At 45.1% G+C, this 21,631-nt stretch overlaps 1 protein-coding gene across 3 annotated transcripts in view; it reads right to left on the reverse strand.

Moving 5' to 3' along the window:
• The window catches only part of itsn2b (intersectin 2b), a 79,723-nt gene that overhangs the window by 29,005 nt on the left and 29,087 nt on the right, over positions 1 to 21,631 (reverse strand). For all 3 annotated transcript variants that reach the window (XM_063183832.1, XM_063183833.1, XM_063183834.1), the window contains 14 exons: positions 20,607 to 20,670; positions 18,003 to 18,140; positions 17,038 to 17,144; positions 16,323 to 16,585; positions 11,705 to 11,854; positions 11,273 to 11,413; positions 10,075 to 10,162; positions 9,020 to 9,159; positions 6,772 to 6,911; positions 5,003 to 5,889; positions 3,728 to 3,852; positions 3,110 to 3,264; positions 2,543 to 2,612; positions 1 to 56 (listed from right to left, as the gene is read on the reverse strand). The exon at positions 1 to 56 is cut by the window's left edge and continues 138 nt beyond it. In XM_063183832.1, the coding sequence (XP_063039902.1) occupies positions 1 to 56; positions 2,543 to 2,612; positions 3,110 to 3,264; positions 3,728 to 3,852; positions 5,003 to 5,889; positions 6,772 to 6,911; positions 9,020 to 9,159; positions 10,075 to 10,162; positions 11,273 to 11,413; positions 11,705 to 11,854; positions 16,323 to 16,585; positions 17,038 to 17,144; positions 18,003 to 18,140; positions 20,607 to 20,670 (2,524 nt within the window). The remainder of the gene's footprint in view (positions 57 to 2,542; positions 2,613 to 3,109; positions 3,265 to 3,727; positions 3,853 to 5,002; positions 5,890 to 6,771; positions 6,912 to 9,019; positions 9,160 to 10,074; positions 10,163 to 11,272; positions 11,414 to 11,704; positions 11,855 to 16,322; positions 16,586 to 17,037; positions 17,145 to 18,002; positions 18,141 to 20,606; positions 20,671 to 21,631) is intronic.

A 21,631-nucleotide genomic window follows, 5' to 3' on the forward strand; every position in this document is an offset into this window, starting at 1 on the left:
TGGTTGTCCGTCTTGGCCGTCCACGAGCACAGGGCCTGCGCCTGAAGGTTCACCACCTTAAAGACACAACGCAAACTTCATATTATTGTCCAATTTGTGACGACCCCTTGTGTGTAGTAGATGGTAGAACTGGGTGTTTCTTGTCACAAGCGAAGATACTGACTGCAGATATTGCATCCACCATGAACTTACACCCATCAAACACCACTGTTGTTTGTATTTTAGTAAGTACATTTTCATTGAGTGGTATTGTTGTTGTCATGCCCCATTTATGTTGCGTCCCCTAATGTGCCAGGTCGTAACAAATTGCTTTAGGGTAGCCTGTGATTCACTATTAGAGAGCACAGAGCCTAGGTCTGCTGGGTCACCCCTACTGTATGTGGAACACACATCTTATAGTGCAGTCGCCCTATTACCAAAGATCCTCAATATGGTGGCCTTATTGATTCTAGAAGAATCTACCTATGAACAGCCTCTTTCTCATCAACTACCTCTGTTATTACATGTGCTATTACCATAGGGCAGCCTATTATGAAGCACAGAGCCTGGGCATGCCCTGCAGGTTATTAGAGTAGAGTAGTGTACAGTAGAGTAGCACTTATTAGTCACGGAGGAAATTAAGATTCATCACCTAAGGGGATACCACACACCTTATATTACAGTACAGTGCTATAAGGAGGAGATAACCAGCTTGGCTAGACTGACTTCGGTTGCCACTTTTGGTGCAGTGTCAAAGGTATAGGTACAGGTGGACCCAGGCTAGGTGTCATATCACCCTTGTGTAACCACCTTCAAATGACTAGGCACAGCTATACATGCTAACCTTTGAGATAGTAAATGGCTCTGAGTCACTTTGTTCATGTCTTTGTTGTGTACTTCTTTGTTTGAGGAGATGTGTACAGAGCAGACAGGAGGTTGGAAAGCCATTAAAAGTCTGCACAGCACAGGTCCCTTCAGTATACTTTTAATGAGCTTTTCTGAGCTGGTTTTCGTCAGGAGGGTCAGAGAGTCGAGGTGGTGGGCGGGTACTATAGATTGGATCAGGAGATGTGTATATGGACTGCATAATTCCAAAGCCTTTGCAGAAGACCCCATGGGATCTCAGATCGGAAAAATAATGAATAGGGGTCCAGAGAGAGAGAGAGAGAGAGAGAGAGAGAGAGAGAGAGAGAGAGAGAGAGAGAGAGAGAGAGAGAGAGAGAGAGAGAGAGAGAGAGTGTGAGAGAGAGACACACACACACACGCGCACGCGCGCGCACACGCGCACACGCGCGCACACGCGCACACGCGCACACACGCGCACACACGCGCACACACACACACACACACGCACACGCACACGCACGCGCGCACGCGCGCACACGCGCGCACACGCGCGCACACGCGCGCACGCGCGCACACGCGCGCACACGCGCGCACACGCGCGCACACGCGCGCACACGCGCGCACACGCGCACACACGCGCACACACGCGCACACACGCGCACGCACGCACGCACACGCACGCACACGCACGCACACGCACACACAAACACACACACACACACACACACACACACACAGAGGAGTTAAGTCCTGGTCCAAATTGTCTCGGTTCTTGGACTGCATACATTATACTGTGTGCAGGTGGCATGTCACTTTCCAAGAGCACTATCTGTTTGGTCTTAAATGCCATCTAGTGCAAGGGGCTGTGACTCAGATGAGTGTGGTTGTGGCAAGGTTGTTACTAGAATATACCCACAGAGGACACCTAAGTAAAAAGTCAACAACACCGCATCTCCAAGTTGTAGTTAGATTTCTTCAAAGTGCTTGGCCAAAAACTCATTAAAAAACAATTTAGGGGAAATACAGACTTGCAGACTTGCTTCTTTTGTCTTATCTCATAATTGCCTTTGATCCAACATCTGTGTTTCTTGATGATGAGGCAGAATGGTGTGAGAGTCTGTGTATAGATCCAATTCCCTAATCATCATAGTCTAGTAAAGTAGATGAAACCTAGTGACAAAAAGGTGCAAGTCATTTCTTCAGACTTCCTTATCTCTGTTCTTGTTGCAGAATTGGGTAGTTTTCAGGGTAGTCAGTTTTATCTTGGACAGAAATGTAAAATACAAATGTGATCTTTTTGAAAAACTGCATTTGTTGTCTAACCAACTTTGAAACAGATAGATACCGTAGACGGAGTGGGCAGACCATGTTGGGTAATTTACATTATAGAGGAGCTGGCAACGAAAGAGACAAAAGTGGTTTCGGCTACAAGAGGCGATTTGAGCGACAGAAGCGACAGGTTCTAGTTGCACTTCAGCGGATCTTATGGAAATTATCTATGATGCGGTTCAGTGACAGCCACTGCGGCCAAATGGAATGTCGGAATGCCTGCATTCTGCTTTAAACGAGCATACCCTGTCCTGTCGCCCTATACCCTTTTATCGGCCATGTCACTCTTGCTATGAAACCAGTCCAGCAACTCTTTGTAGTTTTTGTCTCTTTGGTGTGTTTGCATGGTAAGACAGATGAGATACTTCCTGGAAGGAAGAGGTCCTACCTGGCTGCTGTCTGAGGAGGCAGAGTTGGGTGCCTGGGTAGGGGTGAAGGCAGAGCTCTCACTGGGTTTACTGCACACAGGAACACAATAGGGGAGGGTTAGCCTCCAGGTCATAGGTCACCACATTTTTTAATTGTCATTATACAACTCCAAGTATATCAAAACTAGACAGAAAAACCACGGAGGTGCAAATACTGTATAGTATAAGGGTATCAAAGGGTCAAAGTGTTCTATTCGGTTACTGGAGCAAGGGAAGGGGAGTATATGCATTACAAGGGTCTGTACAAAAGCAATTGGAAATACATATAGTAAATAATAGTAATAGTAAAAACAATTACCCAAGGAATGTTTGGGCAGTGCCAACAGATATGGCAGCATAATAAACCAAAAACAAAGTGATTAATTAACATGCGTGTTACATTATGCGTGTGTGTGTGTGTGTGTGTGTGTGTGTGTGTGTGTGTGTGTGTGTGTGTGTGTGTGTGTGTGTGTGTGTGTGTGTGTGTGTGTGTGTGTGTGTATGTGTGTGTGTGTCCATCCATGTCTCTGCCTGTGTGCTAGTGTTACCTAGAGATGGAGTTGGAGGGCTTAGGTTTGAGGGGTGTCTTGGGTGCTTGGTCTGGCTTGGTCTGCTTCTCCACGTAGCTCTCTGGGAACCAGCCCATCTTCCCCTGCCGACTCCCATACAGCCAGCCCGGCTCACGGTCAACACTCTCGTCCACCTGGGGTGTGACACGAGCACACACGCACGCACACACACGCACACGCAGTTAAATACACACATGCACACGGACACACGCACCAATGCACGCACACATGCACGTACAAGCAGGCAAAGACATACACACAAAAATGTATGCACGCGCGCACGCACACACACACACACACACACACACACACACACACACACACACACACACACACACACACACACACACACACACACACACACACACACACACACACACACACACACACACACACACACACACACACACACACACACACACACACACACACACAAACACACACATATAAACCCCACATTGCTCTGCTCTCCACTGACTGTTCACATTTGCCTTTACCTTAACTGAAAGGTGACTTTGAATCTGCTTTAGTTAGAGTTACGTCTTTGTAAGCTCAGCATATCAGTGCTCTGAGTGTTCCTGTGTTTGGTCGCCTCACCTCGATGAGGTCATCGGCCTCGAAGGAGAGCTCCTCGTCGTTGCGTGCTGCGAATGGGTAGAGGGCCTTGAAGGTGGTCAGCGCTGCAGACTTCCTGTGCTCAGTGGCCTGGGGCTGACGCCCACCTGACAAGAGACACAGAACACAACACTTAATACCCATATGCATAATACACAACACAACACTGGGTACCCTTACACATACACATACACACAACACAACACTGGGTACCCTTACACATACACATACACACAACACAGCACTTACACACACACACATACATATACACATACAAACACAAAACAACACTGGACACCCATACACAAACTTGGAATATTATGCTGCTTTCTAATTTGTTGCAAAGCATGCATTAAAATCGATATATTCCAAATGGCTAGTGATATATTTATTTTAAAAACAGGACAATGGACAAAGAAAGAACATTACAAAGTGGTTTCAAGGTGGAACCTTTTGCTACTCTGTCCCTGTTGTACAGCAATGTCAAACCTCCACCCACTACGCCATTCAGGAAGCCCATTAGCTTCAGTGGAACTTTAGTGCTCTGAAGAGCCGTGTAATGAATTACACTGACATAGCCATCCATCTTTTCTACAGACTTACACTTAACACATACTGACTTGCCATCCATCTCCACAGATCTAATGGATTACACTGCCATAGCCATACCATCTATGCCATAGATCTATACACCACTTAATGACCACAGCCCATCAGGACTCTCAGGACACTGCCTCTGCTCTGACCCAGTTCTACTCTTCTATCATACTGATACGTGGAAGCATCTTCTTGGCTAAAATCAAAACTGAGTGTTTTTTAACCATTTAAGCCTAAAGAACCTTAAAAAAAAAAACGCCTGCTAAATGCCTAAGCCCTTTTTTGGGAAAAGGTGCACTCAAGGTGCTCCTACAAACACCTAAATATCTCAGCATCCGAAGCACATAAAAACATGTAATAAGTTGCATTGAAAAGCTAAGACCCTCATTTTGCATTAGGATGCGTTCATTCTGCTCTAAAATACCCAAACATTGAATAAAAGCTATAATATCATGAGCCTGAATGCATGTCCATGCAGGTCCAGGCGCCTGGGTTAATGCTGCATATACGCAACATCCAGCATCAATGGCTTAAACTAGCAGACAGGTACAAGCAAATGCTGTTCTATTAGTCTATTAGTATGCATGTTTATTACATGACATTACATTAAGCAGCTGTAAACTATAAACTAGGTGTGTTTGAGTGTGTGTGTGTGTGTACCTTTCCTCTCCTCCAGGCCCCTGAGTAGTGCTGTGAGTTTCTCCTGGATGTCTGTGGGCCGTGTGTTATTCTGCTGGGCTTGTTGCTGCTGCTGCTGTTGCTTTTGTTGTTGTTGTTGCCTGGCAGCCTCTTCTCTCTTCCTGGCGGCCGTGGCCTCTTCCTCCTGTTGCTGCTTCCTCTTCCTCTCCTCCTCTTGCCGTTTACGCTCCTGCGCTCTCCTCTCCTCCTCCGCCCTCTTCTTCTCCTCCGCTCTCCTGCTCTCCTCCTCCTGCCTCCTCCTCTCGTCCAGGTCTCTCTTGGCGGCCTCCTGCGCTCTATGCTTTCTTCGGTCATCCTCCTCCTTTTCTCTACGCCTCTCCTCTTCCATCCTCCTCTCCTCCTCTTTCCTCCTCCTCTCTTCCTCTGCTCTCTTCTGCTCCTCTCTCCTGCGCTCGTCCTCTTGCCTCCTCTCCTCCTCCTTTCTCTTCCTCTCCTCCTCTAACACGCGTCTCCGGTCCTCCTCTGCTTTCCTCTTCCTCTCCTCCTCCAGTTTCTTGCGTTCCTCCTCCAGCTTCCTCCTCTCCTCCTCCAGGCGTTTCCGCTCCTCCTCTGCTTTCCTCCGTTCCTCCTCTCTTTTCTTTCGCTCCTCAGCGGCGAGCTTCCTCTCCTCCTCTATCTGCTTCCTCTCCTCTTCCTCCCGTTTCCTCCTCTCCTCTTCCCGCCTGCGCTCCTGCTCCCTCCTCTCCTGCTCCTCCTGCTCTTTCTTCCTCCTCCTCTCCTCCTCTTCCTCCTTCTCCCGGCGCTCCCTCTCCGCTCGCTCTCTCTCGTCGCGGAGCCTCCTCTGCCTCTCCTCCTCCTCCCTCTTCAGCTTCTCCTGCCGCTCCCTCTCCCGCTCCTCCTGCACACGCCTGTGACAGACACACAGACACACACACACACACGCACACGCACACGCACACGCACACGCACACGCACACACACACACACACACACACACACACACACACACACACACACACACACACACACACGCACACGAACGAAACGAAACGCAAACGAAAAGTCGAGTCAGACACAGCAAGTGTTTATTTTCATTGACAAAGTGATTGATGTGTTGGCACTGGAGTGAGTTTGCCCATTTCAAGGCAGGTTGGCCACTGAGTTAAACAAGTGCTCTTGAGAACTGACACTGTGCCAACTTATTGTATTCACACGGAGAAAAAGCACAGGCCAGCAACATTGTTGCTTTGCTGACGGGCTCAATACCACATAACAGCAGAAAAGCTAATTCATCTAGCTTAAGTAATTACTTTGATTACAAAACCCCAAACATCAAAAGTGATTTTCTGCCAGCAGAATATTTTTACTGATCCATGATGGGAACTTCAATGCTTAGACACCATCTTCATCATTGCATTTTCTATGCTCATTGACCTTCTCATGTCTCTCTCCTCTTTTTTTATCAAATCTTTCGTTTCTTCACTTCACATTTCCTCAGATCCGTTTCCTCATCTCTAATAGTGTCCATCCCTTCTCTCAGCTCTTGTCTCCTTTCCTACTGTAATTTCCTTCTTGTACTTTCTTTCTTCCATCTCCCTCATGGTTTCTCTTATCCTTTCTTAGCATCTGCATCATCTCATCTCCCCTCCCTACTCTTCTCATGTCTATTCACTCTCCCCTCCTCTCTTAGCGTCTTTAGCATCTTGCATCCTCAACTCTCCTCTTCTTCTGATCTTATGTCTTTATTTCTTCTCGTCTCTACGCTCTTCTTAGCATCGGTTTCATCTCACCTCCTCTCGTCATCCTCCTCTTTCCTCTTCTTCTCCAGCTCATCCTTCTTGTGCTTCTTCAGATCCCGTAGTTTGTCTTCCTTGATGCTGCGCAGTTTGTCCAGTGCGGCTTGCTGTTTCCTCTGACTCTCCCTCAGTTCCTGTCACATGACACCAGAACACACATCTGTCAACATTCCTGGATTCTGCTGCCATCACTATGACAAGAGTCAAACAAAACCATGCGGATGACTTCCTTGACGTGTGAGAATGGAGAGACATTTTCAATGACGGATGCTGCATCTCATCCACCATGAAGCTCTGAACGACCTCAAAAAAACCAAAATGAACCAACTCCAAAACACAAATGTTCACCAGAAAGTAATACATGACTTACATTAAAGGATAATAGCAAAGCATTGGATGCAGAATGGATCATGAGAAAAGCGTGAAGCATTTTAAAGAAAAGAAAAGATAGACTGATGAAACAGAAAAACAGACAGAGACAGTCTCATCCAAAATTTTGAAACAGCAAACCGAATTGTCTTGCTTTTGTTGGCCAACAAAGACATTTGGATTTGATACGAAGAGACTGATATGAAACAAAAGTATCAGGAGATAAAAGCTGATATTCTGAACTTTTGTTTCCTACTCATCTTTTCGTCTCAAATCCAAATGTCTTCAGTGGACAGTGAAAAAAAGAGAATTTGTTTTCCTGTTCCAAGGCTTTTGGAGGGCACTGTATGACAGCACCATGATAAGGTATGAGGTAGGTCAGGTGACTACCACCTTCAGCAAGAAGAAGGGTGGCTCATGGTTGGGAGACCAAGTGGAGAAACACAGACAGACAGGCGGACATCCAGGCAAGCAAACAGGCAGGCAGGCAGACAGACAGGAAAGACACGCACGCACGCACGCACGCACGCACGCACGCACGCACGCACGCACGCACGCACGCACGCACGCACGCACGCACGCACGCATACAGGAAAGGCTATGGAGGTCTAAGATGACCACCTTGAGCAGTAGGAAGAGTGCGCTAAGGCAGGCGAGCAGAGCCAGAGCCCCCTGGAGAGGAGCAGAGGAGGAGCAGGAGGAAGAGGAGGAAGATGAGGTGCTGCTATCAGGGTCCGCACTACGCTGCTCCAGGAGCCACCCAGGCCAGGACGGGAGGGGAGGAGGGGAGAGACAGAGGGGACAGAAAGGGGACACAGCGCTATAGAGAGCCACATGGGACGCACGTACATCAGGCGGCCAGGGAGACAGGACAGGGCGACAGGAGAGCGGCAACGCATCAGTACACAGAAAGTTAAGCCAAACCAACTTAATGCAGTATACAGCACTCATATCAGCTCTGTAGACACAGCAATTTAACACAACGCAATTCAATGCAGCACTGCAGTGCACAGATAACTATTGCACTTCACACACATTAGTGAGGCACAGGGTGCAAGTGTGATATGCTCTCTGAGATAATGTCTTACTCTTTACAACCTAAATATTTTACGTGGTTGTGCGTGTTTTTTCCCATTTATTCCTGGCTATAGCTTTAATGTATCTATCGGCTACACAATATTTGACTAATTAAAAAAAACAACAACAACAAAAATGATTCGGCCATAGTATGGACTTCGCCAGGTTCAATAACTGATGACTCTAAACCTCTCTGATATGATTGTGACAATGACTATTATTTATCTGGCCAAAGCTCAGATGTCCTTATACTGGTCCATGTCAGCCAGCTTGGTTAAAATAACATGAATGTATCACTTGGGTTCAAATTGACACCACCTCTCTGACATGATTGTGACCATGGCTATGGTGGTGAGTATGGCCAAGTATGGCCGCATGATGTCCTTCTTGTTGTACTGGTCGATGATTTAATAGATTTAATGTATTGGCTGGCTATTATGATGTTTGAATCGACCCAGGAACGTGGCTGTGATACCCAGCCCTAGTTAAAAAATAGATTGAATGTATTGGCTACATCATGCTTGGTGATGATGATGATGATGATGATGATGATGATGATGATGATGATGCAGATAATGATGATGATGATGATGATGCTGTATGTGCTCACCATTATATCCTTCTTGTACTGGTCCATGTCGGACAGCTTGGTTAAAATAGCTTTAATGTATCGGCTACACCATATTTGACTAATATAAAAAGCCAAGACTCTGATGACTAATTGTGACAGTAACGACAATGTTTAAAATGCAACAGTAATGATGACAATAATGCTGCATGTGGCCATGCTGCTCACCATGATGTCTTTCTTGTACTGGTCCATGTCGGCCAGCTTGGTGGCGGTCTCCTTCTCCAAAGCATCAAGCTGCTCCTTCAGACGTCGACACACAACGTCCTTCTCACTCACGCTGGTCTGCAGGGTCGACATTGTAGCAGCTGTACGCACAAAGACGCACTTAATCAGTGATCATCTGAGTGTGTTTGTGTGTTTGTTTGCGTGTGTGTGTGATTCTGCAGAGTGGTCATTGTACGATAGCAGCTGCACAAAGGCAAACATAGTGTTACTCTGTGTGCATAGGCCGTGTGTGTGCGTGTGTGTGTGTGTGCGTGTGTGTGTGTGTGTGTGTGTGTGTGTCTGTGTGTATGTGTCTGTGTGTATGTGTGTGATGCCGTTGTGCAGTGTTGTCATGGTGGCAGCTGCACAAAGGCACGTTTTCACACGGGTCACATGACCTCATGATACACAAGGCCTGAGCTCAACTGACCTTCTCTCGGCTTATGTTAACTATTTGGCTTGTGAATAAGTGGATGAACAAAGTAAACAAATGAATGAAGCAGTGAATGAATTAGTGAATGATTGAACGAGTGAATCAATCAATCAATCAATTGTTGTAATTCATATTATTTTCCGTATGATACAAGAACACATACGTAACTCACAGGCGATTAACAATTAAATGTGGGACTACAGTTCCATTATTTTTACTTGTTTATGGCAACAACGAAGGAACCTGACGAAGATTGTTAAGGTTGAAACACGTCGGTCAGTCTTTTTCTTGCCTTAAAAAAGTAAAAATAATGAAACCGGAGTGCCTCAGCTTCCTCTTCCTTTTTTGATGATTGCTACCCACAACGACTGTTACAGCACCTGTGCTTTAGGGGGACTTGGATCCTTGCAGCATTTCCGTTTCTATTTTTACCTGAGCGGTGTAGACTACTGAGCGTTTTTTAATATCTCTCTGATACCCAGCATGTTGTAGGGCTGTACTACTCATTTCAATTTCCCTCTATTGACAACATACTGATATACAAGAACTAATTATTGAGTATTGTGTGTTCTGTCTCACTTACCCGGCATGTTGTTGAGCCTGACCACGCGCAGCTTGTCGTTGAGTTTCTGCTGTTCTGGTGCCAGCTGGGCCAGCTTCCTCTGGAAGTCCTGAGAGAGGAGATGAACACCAAAAACACTAAGAATAACAATACTGAAAAATCAGACACTATGACAAATACACATGACCTTCGGACAGCAGTGGCCTAGTAGTTAGGGAGTTGGTCTTTCAATCTCAGGGTTTGTGGGTTCGAATCCCACCTGACCTCTCCCTACACCACCATCCATAGCTGATGCACCCTTGAGCAAGGCACCTAACCCCACATTGCTCCAGAGACAGTAACCAATACTCTGAGAGAATAATAACTGCAAGTCATTTGGACAAGAGTGTCAGCTAAGTCTCATGTAATGTAATATAATTACATTTTAGCACAACCTCGTAGCCACTCAATTACAGCAGATGTTAACGTGACATTTTGAGTTGAGGACGGGTGATGAAATAAAAGCCGTCAAAATTAATCACAGCAAAATGGACATCCGTCCATTTCTTCTGACGTTCAACACAAAATGTCCAAAGGGCAAATTCCACTGTCCCACCTGATTTGGTTTTACAACACCACTATATTCAAACTCAGAGTCAGTACAGCCAAAACAGGACTTCACTTGTTAATAAGAATGACCCTTCCATTACATTACTTTACATTATACTGTATAACATTACGCTTAGCTGATGCTTTTATCTGACTCAGGTGCCGTTTCCACGTAGCTGGATATTTTTATATGTGGATATTTTTTTCTCCTGCTTGTATTGGTTTTGCATTGGTTTTGGCCTTCCGTTTCCACGTAGCAGATATTTAAAAATCCAGGTGCAGGAGAAAAAAATAGCAGGAGAAAAAAATATCCTGTTTAGGGGTCTGAAACGCATTTGTTACAATGGAGGATTTTTTTTATCCACATGTTGCGTTTCCACCTAGCAGGAGAAAAAAATACCCTGCTAAAAAAATATCCTGCTACGTGGAAACAGCACCTTAGTGATTTACAGGGTATTTGCTAAAGTCCCTGGAGCAATGTGAGGTTAGGTGCCTTGCTCAACGGCACTTAAGGCATGGACTGAGGTGTAGGGAGAGGTAAGGATGGGATTCGAACCTGCAACCCTCTCCCTCTAACCATTAAGCCACGGCTTGCCCAGCCTGTGACCTGTGTGCTTTGGGGCCTTCTTACCTCCACCTGCATCTGCAGGCTGTTGAGGTCGCTGATGCGTCCGTCCCTGCGTTGGTTAACGCTCTCCAGCTCGGCCCTGTGGCTGGCCTTCCTGCCCTGGGCGTCTAGCAGCCGATCAGAGATCTGCTTGTGCTTGTTACCCTGTGCACCAAGGGGGGGAACAGAGGGTCAGAGCCATGCTGCACACACACAGGTTGAATGTGTTGAATAATAGGTAGACATACAGGTGTGTGTGTGCATGTGTGCGGTTTTCTTTTCTTGGTGTGTGTGCGTGCATGTGTGTGTGTGCACCTTACTACTGCCTCCAGTTCCATATCCAAGGCCCTGTTCTTGGTGTGTGTGTGTGTGTGTGTGTGTGTGTGTGTGTGTGTGTGTGTGTGTGTGTGTGTGTGTGTGTGTGTGTGTGTGTGTGTGTGTGTGTGCTCCCCTCACCACTGCCTCCAGTTCCATCTCCAAGCTCCTCTTCTTGGCGCGCAGGCGAATGACGTCCTCCTGCTCATCGCTCTTCCTGCTCTGTAGTTCCTGCTTACGCCTTCGCTCCAGCTCCAACTTCCTGTGGCGCTCCAGCTCTTTCTGGGCCGCCTACACACACGCGCGCACACACACACACGCAAACGCGCGCGCACGCACGCACACGCACACGCACACACGCACACACACACGCACACGCACACACACACACACACACACACACACACACGCACACGCACACACGCACACACACACGCACACGCACACACACACGCACACACATGAATACCACACATGGCCACATAAAATACAAGACAAAAGAAAAATCAAACACGACATCAAACCACCTACAAGTACAGTGCACATAACATTTAAAAGAACACGCATTCAAACGCCACTGTCCAGCAGAACCTTTGTATCTCCACTTTTTATTTTTTTATTTATTAATTTATAAATCAACATTTTATATGAACACACATTTCAACATTCAAGTTGGCAATTAAATAATTGATCAAGCATATACTCATGGCGACTGACCCGTAGCACCGATGTATATTTTGTAACAAATAAAGAATGGATATTAGATTTAAAAAAAATAGTGGACATATACAGTACAAAGTTTCTCCTGGACAGCCACGATAAGCAATATGAAAACACATACAGCAGGACAAACAATCCACACAAAATCTCACACCAGCTCAAGCTGTTTATATTCGCCAACATACTGGAGATGACGGAAAAATATGCAAGTGATAAGTGCTGCAGCTGTTTAGAAGGAGACCATGTGTGCATTCCAATATGCAGACTTCCGTCCTCCACTTGTGCTTGTGGCCTCGCATGTTGCCCCGCTGTTTCCCGCTGTCAGCCTAGCCACAACAATTTTTCATTCACCATACCAATAGCAAATGAGGAAAGGACATTGGAATTGTGCTTTTGCAAGATATTTAATTAATTTTCTGTCATCTGTGACGTCATCAGGAGGTCACAAGCAGGCAAATGAGCAAGGAAGGACCAGGACGGAAGTCCGCACATTGGAATGCACTCCAAGACTGCTGCAGTCGTCTGTGTGGTTCCCACTGCTGCTGAGAGAGGCCCCCTTTACTCTTCACTTCATTTCAACTCCTCCCAGCGCGTCCTGACCTCCTGGATGCCCTTGGGATTATACTGCCTTTTGTTGAGCGGGGGCCCTAAGTATCCGCCCCCACTGGCCACAGGTCATGTGAAGGTCGTAAGGTCATGACCCCTCCCACCCTTAGTGTGTGTGTGTGTCTATGTGTGAGTAAGCGGGAAAGTGTACGTGTGACTATGACTGGGTGTGAATCCCATGAATGTTCACTGCGACTACTGCTGATGAACGCTCCCTGTTCACTGTTTGCGGTGTCCATTAAATATGACGAGAGGAATCAATGCATTCAGACATCCGAATACAGACCACCACAATAGGGAAAAATCTCTCAGTGGAAGTGCGTTGTCAGGCGGACAGCCCAATAATCATCTCTAGACTTCCATGGAGCCTGATCACACAAGCGAGGGGGGTCACAAATCAGAGTAACCCTTACTCAGGCGAGAACCACCTTCACATGTATGAAATGTGCAATTTGTAAATGTAAATGTAAAATTGTAATGTATAATTTGATGGTGGAGGTAAATATTTGTGAAAAAGGTAACATTTGTGAATGGGCAGCATCAATTCTAGAAAAAACGGTAACACTTTAGAATAGTGGATGCAAAAAAAGCATTATAAAGACTTAATAAATAATTAACCATTGATGAACAAAACATTAACAAACGTTTGTAAATTACTAGGAAATGTAAACAAATGCTTGTAAATGACTAGGAAATGCTATGTTAATATTTTACATTTATCAAACATTTACAAGTTGCTTGTAAATGAATAAAATACTCTGTTATAAGGTGTGTAAAATCTTGCAGATATTATTTGTAGATATTTTTTAAAACATTAATAAAGCTTAGTTAATAATAAAAACATTTGTTAATGTTTTATTCATCATTAGTTAATTATTTACTGAGTCTTTACTAAGGAACATTATTATAAAGTGTTACCGAAAAAACTAATAGTGCAGGTGGATATGTCAGAAAAAAGAGGTTTAGGAACATTTCATATAGATTTTTCCAAATTGTGTTTTTTATCAACTACAAACCCCATAGTCTTCAAATCCACCTGTTTCCATTTTTTTCCCGAAGTGGAAACGCCCAAAATCCAAGATGGCGGATATGCAGTCAGATTCTAACACAATTGAATGTAATGGAAGGACATGTCATATACATTTTTTGAATTGGTGTTTTTTAGCATCTCTTGGACCCCCTGAATACAAAACTACCTGATTATATTTCCCCCTTGATTTTTAGAACCAAAATCCAAGATGGCTGACATAACATATAGCAAAAATGACATGTTTGGTGTTTTGAGGTCTCTAAAGTCAGTGTTTTTTCCTTGTATTTTTAATATTCTTGATGTATACAGGAACCGTTCAGGTCAGTCATTACATGAACTTTTTTCAAAAATCATTTAAAATTTATAAAAAATCAACATGACATCTAGAAAACGATTGCGCACCTCTCTAGTGTATATGGCCAGCTAATGTGTCTCATCCCTAATCTGAGCTGGCCCCTTTGATAATTTGTTTTTTATATTTCTAGGACCCCCTCTGAAAACAAAACAATCTGTTTCCAATTTTTAGAAGCAAAATCCAAGATGGTCAACATTGTAGCAAAATATGAACATTTGGTATTTTCAGGTTTATTAAGCTATTGTGTTATTTTGTACGCCTATTGGTAATATTTTGATAGGCACATAACTGTCAATACATTAATGTTTTCGTCTCATAGAAAAGAGCATCTGGAATTTTTGGGGTGACACACTGTAAACTCTTGTGCGCACATGTCGGCTAGCAATTGGCTAGTTGCAAAAAGTTGGCCTGTTGCCTCCAACTAAACTCTCTAGACTGATCAGAAAGTAAAAGAAAATCCTATTAATTAATTCATTGAACAACTGTAAAAAAAAATAATGGGCAAGAGGACCACCTTCATGATGTGCAGCATCATTGAGGGAGCCAGTTATCTTTTCATTTTTATGTCAATTATTTTCATAAAAGATTCACACTTGTGCCACTTATACGGATCCTCATGAAGCCAAAGGTCTCACAAAGGTCAGTGTATGAAATAGTGTGGCAATCAGCAGTCAGCGCACCTGCCAATCTTGCACCTGAAACACAGAGGACAGACCAAGGAACCAGCAGGGTGGAACAGCCAAGCCCCCTTGAGTCATGACATATGGTAGTACTTTGGGTTTGGGTTCAAATAAGGCCTTGGTTCCAAGTCGTGTGAGCCCACTCTCCTCTTCTTCACTACACATGGCTTCCAGAATTGGGATGACTTGCTATGAGCCAACATAGGCATGCCAACCGGATGAGCCACAACAGACCCACAGAGACGGTGATCTCAATGGATGCTACTGATGGGTGAAGCATAATATCAGACACCATGGATGATATAGGCCTAAGTAAGTTGGGAATTATATGAGGGACGTTCAGAGCGTGTGAAGCACAATGGGCTTTACCGTAGGGAAGACCATATCAGGGTATGACCCATCACTACAGTTGAGGATATTCTCTGACTGTCATGCCAGAAAGCCCAGTTCTATGAGCAGAGAGCATGGCAAGATTGTTGGCATTGGAGGAATGCAACATCCCGGATAGAACATACGGTTTCACAGCCTTCAGATAAGCTGAGGCCGACCTTGAAGCAACTTTGTAGCCCTTTGCCTCGATATAGGCAGCCAATCCAGTGAATGTGCATATTACTGTACAGGTAGCACTGCATAATAGGTAGGCCTACTGTACATGAAGTGACTCATAGCAATTGTTGTTGGAACAATAATTTGGACCAGCATGGAATCCTCTGTGCTCGAATTCACAAATGAATGGCGTCAGAGTAGAGTAGAGTATCATTTATTGATTTATAGACCTGAAAGCAACATTAATGTTGATTTTGCTAAACAAAATGTCTTCCATCTTGGATTTTGTAATGGGCTTAGTTTATGTAATGGCTGACTTCACATTCATGTAACAAATATTACCAAAACAAGTCAACAATGGCTTTATAGACTTCAAAATATTAAATATGCCAATTTCACCATAAATTATGTCAGCCATCTTGGATTTTGCCACAAAAAAATGAAGGAAAACATTGAAAATAATTTGTTTTCTATTCAATGTTGCCCTGGAATTATAAAACAGTTCAATTGAACCTTAAAACGGCATTAATGGTGAAATTTCTACACACAATGGCAGCCATCTTGAATTTGCCACTAAATGTTCACGAAAAAAATGGAAACAGGTGGATTTGTATTCGGGGGGGGTCCTAGAAGTAAAAAAAAAACACCAAATGGGAAAATCTATATGAAATGTTCCAAAACTTACATATCAACCTATACTATAAACTAATCTGCAAATAATATTACACAGTGCAGCTTTAAAGTCATACAATACACTTGTTAAGGTGTCCTTCCTTCCCCTCCTCCCTCCTCTTCCTTCACCTCCTTCCTCCCCATCCTCACCTCCTTGCGCTCCAGCTCCTTGAGCCTCTCCTCCTCCTTCTGCCTCTCGATCTCGCGCAGCCTCTCCTGCCTCTCCTCTTCCTCGCGCCGCCTGCGCATCTCCAGCTCGCGCGCCTCCCTGTCCCTCCTCTCCTGCTCCTCGCGGGCCTTCTGCTGGCGCCGCTCCTCCTCCCTCCTCTGCTGCTCCGCCAGGGCCGCGCGCCGCTTCTCCAGCTCCGCGTTGCCCCGCTCCATGTTGGCCTTGAACTTGTCCTCGAACGTCACTAAAGGATGGGGTATACACACATTCAAGTGCAAAAATAAAACACATGCATACATATAATACACACAGGGAAATCGACAGGGTGGGAGGCAAAGGGGCCACTTGTCCCGGGCCCAGGGAGAGAGAGGGCCTAGAATTGTGTCACCATTACATTGTATGTATGTATTGACAGGGGGGCCTTTCAGATGATTTTGTCCTGGGCCCATTCAAAGCTGCCGGTGGCCCTGAGTACATATGCATTCGCACATATGCACCCACGCACAGAAATACAGAAATCATGTTACAATGTCATCCATCTCAGAGTTCATTGGGCTTTTTTCACCAACTTTCTCTTGTTTTTGTTTTACACTCCAGATTATCTTTGAACGCTACTGGCTACATGACTTTAACATTAGATTGCAAATGATTAGTCGTTACAAATGTATAAATACAAGGTCAGGGAAGGATGCTTACAGTTGCTCTTGTTCTTCTGTGGAGGCTCGAGGTCAAGGTCAAGGTCAGTCAGGCTGTTGTAGGAGGTGCTGTTGCCATTCAGGGCATCTCCTAAACCTAGCTTACCCCTGATAAGGACACACAAGGACACCGCCATTAACAACCACACATGAAGCAGCATTACTATTAATAAAACAAACATTTCTTTTTTTCCCCCTTTTTGGCTGTATCTACACGCATCAAGATGTCCTATTCTCAATTTTCTCCAGGATTAATAAATGTTACTCTACTCTATTATGTATACTATCTCCATTCAGAGCATCTCCAGGGCAGTCATGGGTGAGCGGTTAGGGCGTCAGACTTGCATCCCAGAGGTTGCCGGTTCGACTCCCGACCCGCCAGGTTGGTGGGGGGAGTAATCAACCAGTGCTCTCCCTCATCCTCCTCCATGACTGAGGTACCCTGAGCATGGTACCATCCCACCGCACTGCTCCCCATGGGGCGCCACTGAGGGCTGCCCCCTTGCACGGGTGAGGCATAAATGCAATTTAGTTGTGTGCAGTGTGCAGTGTTCACTTGTGTGCTGTGGAGTGCTGTGTCACAATGACAATGGGAGTTGGAGTTTCCCAATGGGCTTTCACTTCACTTTCCTCCTGACAAGGACACGATGACACCACTTCATGTGAAAACCACAGATGAAGGAATTGCTTCAATTATGTAAATATTACACTATGGATGGTGACATAGTGGAGAGAGACAGAAAAGTATTGGGAGAGAGAATAGGTAGGGGTAGATATGGTAGGGTCGAGAAATGAACCAGTCCAAATTTGAACCTGGGTCCAGTTGGGCAGTGTGTGTGTGTGTGTGTGTGTGTGTGTGTGTGTGTGTGTGTGTGTGTGTGTGTGTGTGTGTGTGTGTGTGTGTGTGTGCGTGCGTGCGTGCGTGCGTGCGTGCGTATGTGGTAGTGTAGTGCAATGTAGTCCTACTTGAGTGAGGGTGGCACCAGGTCTGGGGGTAGTGTGAGGGGCAGGGGCTGGCCCATCTTGGCCATGTCTACCAGGTGCATGGCCAGGATGAACTCCTCCGCCCGCAGCTTCCCATCCTTGTCCACGTCCGCCAGGTTCCTACAGGGCACACAGTTAAACCAGACATTGGAAAAAGTTGAGACGAATCAAGCCCATACTTTTCCGGGATCCATGTGATGCAGCAGAACGCACCCTCCTTTAACCAATTGATGCCTGATGTTGCGTTGCGCAACATTCAGGCTCATGACATTTGAGAGAACTTTATTAAAAATCTCAGTTTGTTTGAGATGAATGAACACATTCTAATGAAAGATAAGGGTCTTAGCGTTTAAATGCGACTTCTTGCATATTTTCATGTGCTTCAGAAGCTGAGATATTTAAGCTTTTATATGCTGAGGGCAGCATTTCTTAGAAAGGGTTCAGGAATTCAGCACCATTTTTTGCAGGTGCATTGGGCATCGATGGTTCAAAAAAAGGTTTTGGGGCTTTTGTTGCCTTTATTTCTGACAGGCAGGGCTTGACACTGGCACCTGCCAACTGGCCAAATGCTGGTAAAACTTGGCTGTGGCTGGTAACAATTTCAGTGTCACTAGCCAATTTGGCAGATAGCTTATTCTATGGTATGACATATCAGAATAGTGGATATTCTGCACTTTTCCACGTGTGTATTTAAGTTCAAGAAAAATACTCAGTCTCTATTTGTTTGTTTTATTGAAACCCATGCACATCTTGCTTTAAGCAGCTCATCTGAGGTTAGATGTACAGCGTCATGAGTTTTAAAAAAAAAAATCCAATGGCTTGTTGAATAGCTGGATGGCTAGTGACTCGGAAAAAACACTAGCCACAGTGGCTGGCAAGCGAAAAAGTTAATGTCAAGCCCTGCTGACAGGGCAAATGACGTGGGCCGGAATCAAACCCAGGTCGCCAGTGTAGTAACCCAGTGCCCTACGAACGCCCCTTAAAGTGATACTGTCTCATTTTTGGAAATAAGCTTATTTTACACCTTCCCTGGAGTTAAATAATAGGCTCTTACCTTTCTCCTGTACTTCCAACAATTTTCTAGTTATGGCAGTGCACATTTTACCTCCAAGCTAACAGTTAACATTGAGTCCTATGAGACCAGTTAGCCGCGAGCTGGTCTCATAGGACTCAATGCTAACTGCTAGTATGGAGGTAAAATTTGCACTGCCATAGCCAGAGAACGGTTGAAAGTACAGGAGAATGGTAAACCCCTATTATTTAACTCAATGGGAGGTGTAAAATAAGCTTATTTCCAAAAATGGGACAGTTTCACTTTAAGGAGACCAGCGGAGGTTGAGAGCGAATGGAGTTCCCTTAGCAATGTAGATGACGATAGTGCACATCTTGTAAAAGTTTAAAGAATTCCAAAGGAGATACAGAGATACATTGTTTCAAGTCACCCGTAGAGATAAATGGGAAATGGCAATCTACTTCCTTGTTCTGCAACAATAATGTCTCACCCGGGTGGTTGCTTCAGTTTGACAGAATATCAGGGGTCCAAGCAATATACCTATAAGTCAACGGTGCCACCTTAATGCACTGTGTAAGGAGTATCAGCTGAAAGCTCTCATTATGAAATGAGTACCCTTCCCATGCAGGGCTATAAAGGAACTTTTTGCATGTTTTCATTTGGCTAGTAGATGTTCATCTTAACTAGCCAAATAATGCACCAGTCAAAGTGGATAGCAAGCTGTCTTTTCTACCAGACAAACTGAGTTTTGACTGGTCGGAGGCTGCTAATTCAGAGCCCTGTTCCTATGTACTCGCTGGTCACAGATGAGCATATTAGGTCAGGAGCTGGCACTGACACACATAGAGCACTGTGATACCCATGCACCAGATTGGTATTAACAAATGAAGGAAACTTTGATGCCCACACCAACAGTTGGCATTGAGAAACAAATGTCACTGTAATATAGTATATATAGTACATAGTTGGCATTGTAGGGAGATACAGAGCACTTTGATGCATTGTGCAGTGCATTGGCATTCAGAGGGCACTTTGATGGGTGTATAGTGGGTTTCAAGTTGGCATCGCGACATACAGAGCACTCTGATGGGCATATCAGGGCTTGGCATCGCACGTTTGGCCTGGCTAGGGGCTCACGGTGCTGTGGGCCAGCCAGCTCGTCTGCATTCAGGGGCACTGTATGCCATTTAAGACTCGCTCTGTGTGCCATTTACAAGATGCCTGTGACCTTCAGTCATGATGCATTGGGGACTATTTGCTATGCAAAGCTCAGCATGCATGTCAGGCCAGTGCAGGTCTCCTCACAAGCACACAGACTCAGATACAGGTAGTCCTGAGGGGCATATGCACAGACACATACGCATACGCACACACGCACACACACACACACACTATAGGATACAAACACAGCAAAGCCACCAGTTTCATACAGAAATGCAGAACATTAAGCACACACATGCACACACTTTTCATGCACACGCTCTTTTCATTAAGTGTAAGTCTTGATTCATAATATAATGTTTTTGACAGATTGGCTTATCAGTGTGTGTGTGTGTGTGTGTGTAAGAACTTACCAGATGCTGGCTAGCTGGGTTTGAGATAACATGGTGGACGACAGGACATTCCGCACTTGCTGGCCTGCACACACACACGCGCACACGCGCACACACACACACATACACACGCACGCATGCATGCACATACACACACACACAGAGACAGAAAGACTCCCATCACTCATTAACTCGTTTGTGGGGCACAGTGTGTGTGTGTGCATGTGTGCGTATGCATATGTGTGTTTGTAAAGCAGGTCGTCTCAGCCAGGTGTGTGTGTGTGCATATCACTGATAGGTTTGACAGTCTTTGAATGGCGAGTGCATGCGTTTCATGATACCTTTTCCTCAGTGTCCCGTCTCCCATGTCCTTTGCGTAATGAGCACGTGTGGGGGTTGTGACGTAACAATGAGGTTTCATTTTTCCACATTCCTGTCGAGGGTTGTGATTGGCTGTCAGCTCGGTGTCATGGAGGGCTGATAGCAGAGGTGACTAAACCCGTTTGACAGGTAGACGGCCTACTTAACTCTGCTCCCTGCGTGTGTGTGTGTGTGTGTGTGTGTGTGTGTGTGTGTGTGTGTGTGTGTGTGTGTGTGTGTGTGTGTGTGTGTGTGTGTAAGGCTGTAACGATACACTCAACTCACGATTTGGTTCGAATCACGATTTTTGACCTACGGTTCGATACACCCCACAATTTTTTAAATCTATCTTTTTGATAACCGTTTATAGGTAAAATAGGTTACTAATTATGTAAAGAAAAGTTTAAACAATAATTATATTAATTTGAAGCTTGGAAGCATCATCACATCATGTCATGTGGTTGTCTTCTGGACTGAGGGGTTAGAGAACTTTGAAAGGGTGCATCACAGGGATTCTTAACCATAGGGAAAAGTTTCAACCTCGCGCTTGTGGGCCGCAAGGGCCCGTGCAACTGCGTAGGCTACATTATCAAATAAAGACGCTGAAGACCGCGTATGTCTTTTTTACTGTAGCGCAGTTCTGCTGCTTAAATTAAATGATCACACTGCGCACTACTGTTTTTTAA

The sequence above is a fragment of the Engraulis encrasicolus genome, chromosome 19 (genome assembly GCF_034702125.1).
Source record: "Engraulis encrasicolus isolate BLACKSEA-1 chromosome 19, IST_EnEncr_1.0, whole genome shotgun sequence".
NCBI lineage: Eukaryota > Metazoa > Chordata > Actinopteri > Clupeiformes > Engraulidae > Engraulis > Engraulis encrasicolus.